At 39.9% G+C, this 12,335-nt stretch overlaps 1 protein-coding gene across 30 annotated transcripts in view; it reads left to right on the plus strand.

Moving 5' to 3' along the window:
• RIMS2 (regulating synaptic membrane exocytosis 2) overlaps positions 1-7,220 on the plus strand; it is a 500,034-nt gene extending 492,814 nt beyond the window's left edge. For all 30 annotated transcript variants that reach the window (XM_074886104.1, XM_074886094.1, XM_074886112.1 and 27 more), the window contains 5 exons: positions 44-185; positions 1,458-1,570; positions 2,676-2,777; positions 3,691-3,830; positions 4,278-7,220. In XM_074886104.1, the coding sequence (XP_074742205.1) occupies positions 44-185; positions 1,458-1,570; positions 2,676-2,777; positions 3,691-3,830; positions 4,278-4,496 (716 nt within the window). In that variant the 3' untranslated portion in view covers positions 4,497-7,220. The remainder of the gene's footprint in view (positions 1-43; positions 186-1,457; positions 1,571-2,675; positions 2,778-3,690; positions 3,831-4,277) is intronic.
• The last annotated feature ends 5,115 nt before the right edge of the window (positions 7,221-12,335 follow it).

Below are 12,335 nucleotides of genomic sequence, written 5' to 3' on the forward strand. Positions count from 1 at the left end.
GTGGCAGCGTGGTGCGATGGGGGCTTCTCTTTTGTCTCCACAGAAGCAGGGGGCAAGAAGCTGCGGAGCACCGTCCAGAGGAGCACTGAGACAGGACTGGCTGTGGAGATGAGGAACTGGATGACCCGTCAGGCCAGCCGGGAGTCGACAGATGGGAGCATGAACAGCTACAGCTCTGAGGGAAAGTAAGCAGCAGTTATAACTGTCGTTACCTGACATTTCTCCGTGAAACTGGTAGTTAGACAAAAGCACAGTGAGCGCTGTAGGTCCTGTTCAGTCAAAGTTCCCTTCACAAGCTAGTGTCATTGATGGACCAAGCCTAAGTCTTCCCCTGTGACCGAAAGAGTCTCCCGTTGCTGGTGCAGGAAGGATGAGGATCATTTCTGCCGTGCCAGAGGAAGGCACCTGGTGGTTCAGAGCATCAGCATGCGGTGTGGCAGGAGGGGAAGCAGGTGCAGTGCACCAGGTAAAACACAGAAAATGACAGGTTCTCTTCTGAAAACTCCTCGCATACGTCTGTGCTTTGCAGAACGAAGCATTTTCAGAGCATTTCTCGTGTCATTCACTGGGCTGAAGAGTTTTGTGAATTAATCCTGAAGAAATGGTCTGTGCAGAAGTATGAGTCTATCATGTATCATGCTTTGTATAAAAGTCCAAATTAAAGACTTCTGTGTGGATAGATTTATTAGTGGTGTTCACAGCACTGGACAATACACCTATACTGGACAATACATCTTACACATCCAAGTTGATGTACTATATGCATTTGAGATGGACAATTTACTTATGGCTGGCCATTACAAATCTCATTAGTTCTTGTTGCCTTGTAATGGGTCACAGATAATTTATGGCAAGACTTTGAATTTTAAGTTACTTTGGTCATTTGCCACAATGTATTTCAGTTCCATTATTGAATAGATGTCATTCTCAAAGACATTTTTAACAAAATGTTTATAATGAATGCTGATTTTGAAAGGTGATTTTAAAAATAGTGACCAGTACTCAGTCTAATGTAATAATTTCATTGGATACATTTGACATTTAGCCACTGAGTTCATGTTGACTGAGAAACGTGAGCAATTTTACCTTGATGCAACTAAATTACTGGTAAGGGCATGTATTAGTATCTTATTGGACTGGTCTCATATGAATACTACAATAATTAACAGTGGTCTTTAATATATTGGGAAAAGAGAGCATGATGGAATAATATTACTGTGGAAATTAGACTTAGTGAGGATTAGTGCTTCCTTCACCTGTTTGTTTATATGCTGGAAGCATATAACACTGAAGTTTTGAAAATTACAGTAATTGTTTTGTAATCTTGTCAGTGTAAATAAATTACTTGTGAGCAGTAGTACCAAAACCATAAACGCTAAATGCAAATCATCTAGAAAACAAAAAAGGGCTAATTTGAGTATATTTATTTTTGGTTTTTTTTCAATATTATTTTTTAGTTTGATTTTCCCTGGTGTGAGGTTGGCTGCAGACAGCCAGTTCAGTGATTTTCTGGACGGACTTGGTCCTGCCCAGCTTGTAGGACGACAGACTTTGGCGACACCATCAATGGGTAAGCATTTATGTCCTATCGATATATAAGCTACTGGGTCTGGTAATTAGAACATAGGAATTATCTAGATTCTGAATCTTTAAATATGGATTTCCCATGTGGTTTTGAACAACTCAGTTAAGACCAAAACTATAACCTCAGCCAAAGTTGAACATAATTGTGGATGCTCAAGACAACACTCAAAAGTAGACGGGTGCTTTGAAAAATTCATTCTTTTATCTCTTCTTCAGTTTTCCGTCTTTAAAATGTGGCTAATGAGAACAATCCTTTCTTTGAATCACTTGGATAATAATGAATAAAAATGGGAATTTAGGTGCAAAGTATTTGCTACTAAAGTTGTGGTGGTTTAGTCCCTGCCGGGGTCTGAGACCACGCGGCCACTGCCCCTCCCCCACAAAGGGAGTGAAATACAAAGCCCCGGGGCTGAGATAAGGAGAGGTTTAATACAACAGTGTGACAGCAACAAAGCAAACAACAACAACAACAATAACAGTAATAACAATGAACAGAGCAAGATATATACCGATACAGCAGTGTGGAGACCGATCACATGAAACACACGTTCCGATTCTCCCCCACTCCCGTGCTTGGGCGCCAGGAGGTGACATCAGCATGGTATTGAATAACCCGGCTAGAGCTTCCCCCCCACTGCTCAGGAAACTTAACTCTATCCTAGCTAAACCAGGACAATAGTGCCTACAAACTTTTTTATATTCACAAGCTATCTCTTCATACCTTGTCTTAAACTAGAAGCATGGTGAAAAGATTTCAAGCAGTTTTACAGAGTTACTTTGTACTAGTTCCCCTGCTGCCTTTTTTTAATCTGAAATTCTTCAGAAAAAAAAAAACAAAAACTTGAAGTTTTAGGGGCATGGGAAATGGGAGACCAGGTGTTATTGCAGGGGTTTTTAACTGTTTAGTAACGTAAATAACAGTGAAGAGGATAAGTATTAAATTATCTAATAGTGTTAAAATTCAGATCCGTACTTACTGGTAGAATGTAGATGATCAAAGTCATCGTGTATTCATCCTAGAAATTCCCATAGCTTTTCATATATTTAGGTAGTTCTGAATTACAATTCCAGGATTTCTTTTTGTTGTGTAGGAGATATCCAGGTGGGAATGATGGACAAGAAAGGACAACTGGAAGTAGAAATAATCCGAGCCCGTGGCCTTGTTGTAAAACCAGGTTCAAAGACACTGCCAGGTAAGGAAGAAAAATCTTAGCAACAAGAATAGAGTTCTATCAAAAAAACCCGAACAAACCCCAAACTTCTGAGGCTTTACTGTTAAATTTCAGTAAACTCCTAGCAAATTCACCTATCAGTAGATTAGAGTGTTGTACAATGAAATGCATAATGCATTGAAATACTATACAAAAAAATCAACTTCAGAAGGAAAAAAAAATCAGACTGGTGTCTGGGCTACCAGAAGACACAGAAGTATTTTATTAATAGTAAATGCATCATTGGTTATGGGGTAGAAAGGAAGTTATATACTGAGGATGTGATATAGGAATCTTAGGGATGAAGACGGAATTAACAAGAGGTGTAGAATAGGTACCTGATGAAAAGTAGACCAGTGTTTGATACTTAATCCTTATTTTATAATATGATGTCCTATAAATCTATGTGAAAAGGACAACATGATGATATTTTTAGCAAGCTCTTCTGCCAAAATAGAAATTGTGTCAAAGTCTTCTCTTCACTGATTTTCACCTTGTAGATAATTTTAAATTATTAACAATTGGAGCATTGATCCAAATCTCACCAAAGTCAATGCAAGTCATTAATTTAATTAACAGGCCTGTTTTGTATATTGTACAGTATAGGGATACTGTATATAGGAATATCTGTTTTTTTCCAGGTCAAAATCTGAATTGTTTCATGGCAAAAGAGACACATAAGAAGCAGAAAAAATTATACCAGGGAGAAAAATAACGAAAATGCAAAGATGCTTTGCATGTGAATAAATGTTAATATTGCTTGTGGAAATTTGTTCACTTAAGTTATATATCCAGTAAAAGGCAGATTTTATCAAAGGTGATAGAACAGTGCATCTGTTATGCAAAAATCTGGACTACTTCTTTACTTATTGTTCTTTATTTTCTTTCTTCTAAGCACCATACGTAAAGGTGTATCTATTAGAAAATGGAGTCTGCATAGCCAAAAAGAAAACAAAGGTAGCAAGAAAAACGCTGGAACCACTTTATCAGCAACTTCTATCGTTTGAAGAAAGTCCCCAAGGAAAAGTTTTACAGGTAATTTGCATCAATATTCTTCTGAATCTGAAAACGGCACCTGTACAGTTTTCACTGAATGATTTTCAAACCTCCTTTCATGCTTCATTTGGCAAATTCTGCTATTTCAAATACTTGTTGAGCAAATAAATACTACAGTAGTAACTGTTGATGCAAGTAGAAAGTGCTGAGCAAAAGTTAGTTGTAAATTATTTTGCTTCTACTGTATGTATGGGCTCCTTCTCTCACTGGGCTTTTTTCAGTATCGTGGATACTAAACTGCTCTGTTACTGCCCAAGTCATTTCTGTCACTGCATCATGACTAGTATACACAGAACTAACTATGTCAGCAGTCAAATATTTCATTCCTTACTATAATTAAATAAGCAGAGACATTCGATGAATCAGATTGAAGCTCATCATTTTTGCTGAAATTTTTCTATTTTCTTGTGTTTCCTTTGCTAACAGATAATTGTTTGGGGAGACTATGGACGTATGGATCACAAATCCTTTATGGGAGTGGCACAGATACTTTTAGATGAACTGGACCTGTCCAACATGGTGATTGGGTGGTTCAAACTCTTCCCTCCTTCTTCCCTAGTAGACCCAACTTTAGCTCCTCTCACTAGAAGAGCTTCCCAATCATCTCTTGAAAGTTCAACAGGACCTTCGTATGCTCGCTCATAGCAGCTGTGAAACTGTTGTCATAGCAACCAGCGTTACAAAAAAAATAAATTTACAGGTCGCAAACCCTGGTAACACTGCATGCTTAATGTTGTGTCTTCTGAGCCTGTTTCTAGGGCTGCAACGCGATCCTGTGTTCTCAAGGAAGTTGCACACATTGTGCCCTATGGAAGGCCCTCAGGTGAAGGACTGAAGTCATGAAGAACTGGTAGGTTTGGAGTTCAGGGACACTCAGTTTTGGTCCAATCTGAAGCCATGGACTAAACTAAAAGAATCAATCTGTTTCATGCAACAAAAGTCCTTTTCAATGGCATATCTGTTTTGTTGCTCCCGTTTCTTTCTTTATCTGCCCTTCCCTCCTAACGCTTGGTTATGCCACAGAAATGGAGTTACCTTCCCCCATGAAGCCATGTTACAAGTCAGTGGATTAGCAGACGTTGAAAGAAAAGGAGAATGTAAGGATGCTGGAAAAGTCAACTGTCATTTGAAACAGTTGCTTGAGATCCGAAAACTCTTCATACTGAAAAGGTTCAAGACTTAAAAGTGGCGGGCTTTATACCTCCAGCTATAGATACAGTGAAACCCAGGATGTGATGGACTCTCTGAAAAATAAAATTCTGTGGATATACTGTACTGTATGAAATTAAAGAAACTTTTTTGCATGGACACAGATTTAGCTGAACACTTAAATTATTTTCTTGGGGCTGCAACTTGCAAAAAAAAAAGAATAAATCAGCCATTTTCAACAATTTATATTATTTTTAAAAATAAATTTCACTAGTGCATGGTTTTAAAGGGAAGAGAATGCAACAGGGTGATACAAAGACACACCACGTTTATCATTCTTTAAACCAGTCATGGTCTGTATTTTTTGCAGACGTATATTAAAAATAAAAAATAATTTCTAGCAAATATTTAAAATTCTGTTTATGTGACAAGAAATAAGTGTAATATATTAAATTTATTTAAATGTAAAAGGTACAAGCCTTGTAAAGTTCAACATAATGTGCAAATTGTACACTTCTTTTACCTCCTCCTTTCTCTATGTCTCCTCCCAGTCTCCCTTCTTCCTTTTGCTCTTTTTCCCCTCTACCTCCCAGGATGATCATCATATTCTAAAATGGCTACCTTTTGACTTATTACTCTCTTATGCCCCATATTTGGTTCAGGGTTGCAGACTGTTCTGCATTTCTGAATTATTTGAGAAAAATATTGTTTAAGAACTTTTTTTCAAGCATGTTGAAAAGGATTTTGCAACATGGCTTGGGAGTACATTAATGTAATTCAGCATGTATTTGATAAAGAAGATATTTGAACTTTTTGCAATTTATTGTACAGTGCATGGTAACTTATTTTCATTTTTTCTCACATTCAAATTGAATTCTACAGCAAAATACTGGAATCATATGGCCATTGTAAGATGTCTTCAATAAATTTGTTTTCAGCACCAGCATCTTTCATTCAAAGGCTGAACTATCATTTCTTGAAGGTTTTTGGAAAGAGGAAAAAAATAAGTACCTGGTCGATTTTTAGGAAATAAATTTAAACACTTTTATTTGCACTAAACCAAATTAACTGCTACATTTTTGAGATTACAAAAGCAACAAAGGTTACTAATTTGTACAGTTCTTCTGCTGTAAAGTTCAATTTTCATAAACTACATTTGTGTTGCAGAAGACATCATTAGGGAATATCAGTCTGGAAAATATGTCTTTGGTTCGTAAAATAGCCTTAACGAAAGCTTATCAGTACCACTCCGACAGCTATTTGATACCATTACCAGAACCCTCACTCAAGTCAATGGATCTTTAAAAACCTGTTATTTGTAGCAGACAGTAACTACCGTTGGGTGGTGCTGCAAGTTCAAGCTTCTCATTAAATTACATTATTTAAAGGGAATGTAACTGGCTAACATTTAATAACAAAATATCCTTTTTTTCTGGGTCTTTATATGCCTTTAATACCTATTTAAGGTTTAATGTTGAAACCTTGCAATAATTTTTGAAATATACATTACATTTACCTTTAAGGCCCACATAGAATTATTCTGACTTTATTTGAAAATCTGTTGATGTTTCCCATTAAGAAATTGTACATGCCTCATAAGAGGGCAAAAGTAATAACAGTATCACTTAAAATGCCTTTTACTTTGTGCAATATCATATAAATCAAGATTGTGTCTTGTCTTCAGAGTTTATATAATGGATTATTGTTAAGTTAATGGACAGACTGGTAAAATTATATTTATTGAAATAATTTAGACACCTGTCTACCAGCAGCAAATAAATACTACTAACATGCAGTCTACGATATCCCCTAGGATATTAAACAAAAATACATAACCATTTTCCTGATACTGTGAGATGTGCTCACACATTCTTGTATACATAGTTCTATATAAATTATTTCAAATTTTAAAATCAACGACATGACGCATGGAAGGTTTGTACATACTTGTCATTATGCAGTATTTATTTTAAAAAAATTAATGTATTTTTTTTAATTTTCACACGTCTGCAACTCTACTTATGGTTTAGTCATGTAAATAGCACTATTCCAGTGATCACTGCTGTCTTGTACATAGTATGTTTTAAAAAGTTAAAAGGAATTACAGTTGGGGGGAAAAAAAAGGGCAGATTAGGCCTGTAATGAACACCAACTAATGTAAATCAAACTCATTCTGGTGATGGTATTTAAAACTTTAAATAAAACATTTTCTTTACAGAACTTGCGTGCAGCACTTTGTTCCTTCTCTCTGAGATGGTCAGCAGCATCCTTCAGTGGAGTTTGTGGCAAACAGCTCATGCAGCTGAAGAACAAGCAAGCTTTTCTTCTTGTAACAGTGCTGCAGATGAAATGCCATTTTTAAGATAACATGTTCACTGCCAGAGGTTTTTGGACTGTGTGTGCACACAGGCCGGGGGAGCAGTGGGAGGCTGGGTCTGCCTGTGCCCCAGCCAGGCGTCAGGCTCTGTGCTCCGGCCACGCTCTGGCTTTCACATGCCGGAGCAGGCGCACGGCTCTGGGGCTGGAGCTGGCTCTAAACTGCCAACCCTGGCTGCGAGGACGTGCTCCAACTCCAATATAACCAGCACACTAAATGTGCCGGAATCTGAAGTGCTACCGTCAGCTGGTGTGCAGCAGCCGTGCCATCCCATTAGACTTCCAGCATTTGAAACAGGGTAGCCACACTCGAGGTGGCTGTTGGGGATGGTTGTGGATCGAAGTCCTGTCCTGTTCCTAGGTGTGTCAGGAGGGCACTGCCTGGCCTCCCCAGAGCAATGCCATTGGTGGTCCCTGCCACTGATTAATTCACTAGGAAAGCTGTAGCCTTAGATTTTTAGCTGCTGGACTATAATATTAAACAGGTTGGACTGTAAAAAGAACAAGTTTGTAAGCTTCCACCCTATCCCTAGATGCCACCTAATATTAGCTGACTTTTTTTTATGAGCAGGGCACGAATGAGGACAGAGTACCCAGCTGGCAGTCCTGGCTGCTGGGGCTCATGCAGCCTCTGGAGCAGAGAGCAGGCAGTGGTACCACACACCTACAGCTATGTGAGGGGGTGAGGGTGGAGGTAAGGATGGACATGGTGGGAGTGGAGGCTTCTCTCTACCTGACTCCTCAGAAGCAACATCAACACAGGTGGTGGTGATTGGGCAAATCACAAGCACTGCCACCAAGTTGAGTACCTGTGCCTTGGAAATTTACTGAAGACTGGGAGGCTGGCTGCCAGTTTGAACAGCAAAATGTATGTATTTGATTCTAGATACGAGGCAAAAGAAAAGCACTGTGGTACTGTCATGAAAATAAACCACCAAGAAAGCAAGCAAGTGGATTTTGGGCAGAGCACTGGTGGGAACTGTGAGGAAGGAAACTCCATTTGTTGTGTCTGAAAGTGGGGTGCTGGGGGAAGAGACGCAGATTTCTGGCATGTTAAACCACTAACATCCCAGCAGGTCCCTCTTCTCCTCTCTAATGTTGACACTGCTGTTGCAAGGGTGACAGGGCAGACAGGTACCTGGGTTGGATCTGGCTGTGATGGTGCGTGAGGCTGCCCCATGCCCTGGAGCGCATCTCCTCCCTGTGGTGGGGTGGGCAGCAGGGCAGCAAACCCACCTCCTCCCACAGCTGAACACACGAGAGCTCGTCTGCCTTTGGCACTCTTTAGAAATAAACAAAATTACACTCAGTAAATACTTGAGAAGGTGGGCAAAAAAAAAAGCCACAATATACTACTTTTCTACTTTTTCTTCCTTGAGACAGTTTCTCAGGATTGCTTGCTGTTTCCCCTCACCAACACCTTCTTACCTACCTCCACTAATTTCAAACAAAACAAAATTGTAGATAATTTTAATCTTAACAGTCCTGCTTTACTCAGGACTACTAAACTTTGGCTCAGACAGTTGATTCATGCTCTTATTCTGGGAAGTGTTTGTGCCAATAAAGAATGCAGTAAAACGCTATGTCACCCTAACTGTGGGGCTTTTCTGCTTCCGTGTCTTTACTGCAGATCTTCAAGGCTTAAGTCGTGAGATGCTCTTGCCATGATGAGGGTGAGCATGGGGCCAGCATGTGCTAACCAGCACATCATTGCATTCTCATAGCCTCCTGCTACTATCAAATAGCTGTTCACAACTGTATAACTACTTAAAATTTAAGTGTTTCTATATGGAAAGTTAAATACCAATCCTTTAATATGACATAAAACTTAACAAAGCATTAAATTTCACAGCTTCCTCACAAAGTTAGGTAATGCTGTGGGGAGTCCAGAGCATTTTGTATTTGTTTCCTTAGCTCATGTCTCTGTGCAATTCTCACCTCCCTGTCACCCAAGAAGCAAAGAGGAGACACAGAGCTCTAGATCTCATAACAATCTTCCAACTGTGACTATCCTCTCTGTCCCTTCCTTGGTAAATATTTACCGTGAGTCTTTAGAAGGAGCAAGCTGCTATGTGAGAAAGAAGATGCACATTTTCCCAGGCAAGAATGGCGCATTTAGGAAAGGTTAATGGGAACTAGCTTTACCTGGCAAAAAATAAAGCTATATGCTACTAATACCAAAGATAAATTAACTTCTGGAATTGTTGGCTTAATACCTGCTTATTTTAGATGTCTTGTTTAGGATGGGATGAGTCACTCTGGGAAGATCAGATTCTCTCCCTCTCTCCCTGCTGAGCACAGGTAGAAAGTGATAACTGGCTTGGGTTGAATGTCTAACTTCACAGCAGCTGAGCTTAGGAGAAGCAGACCCAGCCTCAGCAGCCAGGAATAAGAACAAAGACTCCATGGTCCTTCATTAGCAAGTCCTATCTGAACTGCCTGTATAATTATCAGGTCTGAGGGCAGCAGGCAGCCGATGACTGATGAGGGAGGAAATGGCTGGGAATTAATTTCCCAGATCTGACACACTGCCCTGTCAGGTCACTCCTCAGCCCAACTCCAGGGAGACAAAGAAGCAGCCATACTAATTAAACCATAGGGCATTGATGCCCCAAAATATATTTGACATGAAGTCACGCAGAAAGAAAAGAGCATCCTAGATCTGCAGAAAGTGCATGACACAGGTCTGAGAAAAAGTTTATCATAAATGCTTGTCCTCTGACTGTTCCTGAAACCAAGAACAGCTTATTAAGTGCCATCCAAAATGTATGTATTGCTGAAGTTGTCTTGTCATGAAGACGGAATGGGTTAGTGGCACTGGATGTCATTAGCTTTATGGACATATAAGTTTAGGATACATTGATGAGGTGGGTGCGAGTTTGGCACTGGTAGACTATTTCAAGGGCAAGACTTAGCAGGAGTGGCTGAGGTTGCTTGGCTTGTTCAGCTTGGAGAAGAGAAGGCTGAGGGGTGGCCCCATTGCAGTCTACAACTTCCTCAGGGGACAGCGGAGGGGGAGGTACTGATCTCCTCTCTGGTGACCAGTGACAGGACACGAGGAAATGGAATGACTCTGCATCAGAGGAAGTTCAGATTGGAAAAGATTAGGAAAAGGTTCTTCACTGAGAGGTGGTCGGTCATTGGAACAGGCTCCCCAGGGAAGTGATCATGGCACCAACCCTGTCAGAGTTCAAGGAGCATCTGGACAATGCTCTTAGTCATATGATTTAGTTTTAGGTGGTCCTGTGAGGAGCAGGGTGCTGGACTTGTAATCCTTATAGGTCCCTTCCAACTCAAGATATTCTATGATTCTGTGATTTTTCTGGACTGCTGTTAGCAGGGCTAGTGTTAGTCAAAGTCCTTCTGTCTAGCTGCAGTTTTGATAAGGGAATGATCAGTATTTTAAAGATGATATTTATAGCAAGGTGACACCACTCACTGAAATGAAAACAAAGCAAAATACCAATGCTTACTAGGCCAAAACTCAAGCAGTGGCTCCTGCTGTGTGAATAGTGCATCTGACACATGAAGAAAAGGCCAGTATTACACTTGCCAGTGCATGTCAAACTAGTATGAATGCCAATGATGAGAATGAAAAGCAGATTTAGGGAAGACTGAGGAATGAATTAGGAATGTGAAATTATCAAAGTAACAATGGGCAAATATTTTATTGATCCCTTGTTTTGTTTCTGGCTAATTAGCACTTTAGCTGCAGCATTCCTGAATAGTGGCAGACAGCTCCCTGAAGATGAGGAAGAGTCATTTATATCAGGCACCAGCACACTGAGAGTACTGCTGCATGGGAAGCAACTCAGTTAAGAAGCTTGGGGACATTTCAAGTACCTTCTTACAGTTTACCACACACTGGAAATGACACAAAGGTTTTTCTTATTTAACAGTTTCTCAGCCCATATTCTGATTCCATACCAACTTCCAAGCAGTGATTTTCTGTTTTGGAGTCTGAACTCCAGACCTGCTTACTCTCAGATCTGCTAACTGGGACTTTCAGAAGCCTTAGCTACCACCTGCCACATGCCTGAGGCGTCAGTGCACGTATTTACACAGCCGCATGCATGAACAAATGAGTCCTGTCCTTCACTGTGTTTCGGCTGTACAAGCCCAACTGCCTGGAAGGCAACAGCTCTGGCTCTCTAGGAACAGCCCTGGGGTAATATGGCACTTCACTAACAGATAACTTTATTCCTCACTGGCAAAGATACAAGTTGGAGAAAAGACATTTTTTATATATCCTGATGCACTTTGGCCATTGAAACAAAGTGAGTACTAAGAAGAGTAGATCTCAGAGTGAGCCAGGAAGTGTTTTGGTCACATAAAGGGAACCAGGCTACTGAAACAGTTAAAACCACCTGCATTCCTAATGTGTCCCCTAAACACATGAGTCAGGTGCTACACAAGGAAATGCTGAGTGGAGACACAGAGGTGACATGTTCCTGCCAGCACCTTAAAGAACCTTAAACCAGAAAAACCCTGTTGACACAGCTCTCAACTCTGAAAGTTTCAGTAAGATGAAAAAGAAAAAAGAACCTAAGAATTCCCATTTCAGAGTTCTGTGAACTATGCTAATTTCTAACCCAGGATTTCTTGTTTTCAATTAGCATGCTGAGGTATCAGTAAAGATTACAGTATCTGTACAGCTGTAGGGCTAGTTTTCTTACACCCTTGGGTAACTAAGAATTTATATTTATATAGTAATTGTTTTCTTCACCTGTTTAGGCACAGTTTTTACTTCCTTGTTTTCTTTAAGAATGATCTGTAAATGGAGAGCAGGACAGAGCTGCCTCCCTGTGACCTTTTCACATCTAATATGTGTCTGGTTTATACTTAAAATGTGAGCAGATGCCTTAGGCAGCAGATTCAGAATAATCTGGTATATAGTTTTCTCCCTCCCTTCTTCAGCAGCCTTGCTTTTCTAACCAGTGTTGATTAACAAATTTAATT

Source organism: Strix uralensis, chromosome 1 (assembly GCF_047716275.1).
Source record: "Strix uralensis isolate ZFMK-TIS-50842 chromosome 1, bStrUra1, whole genome shotgun sequence".
Lineage (NCBI taxonomy): Eukaryota > Metazoa > Chordata > Aves > Strigiformes > Strigidae > Strix > Strix uralensis.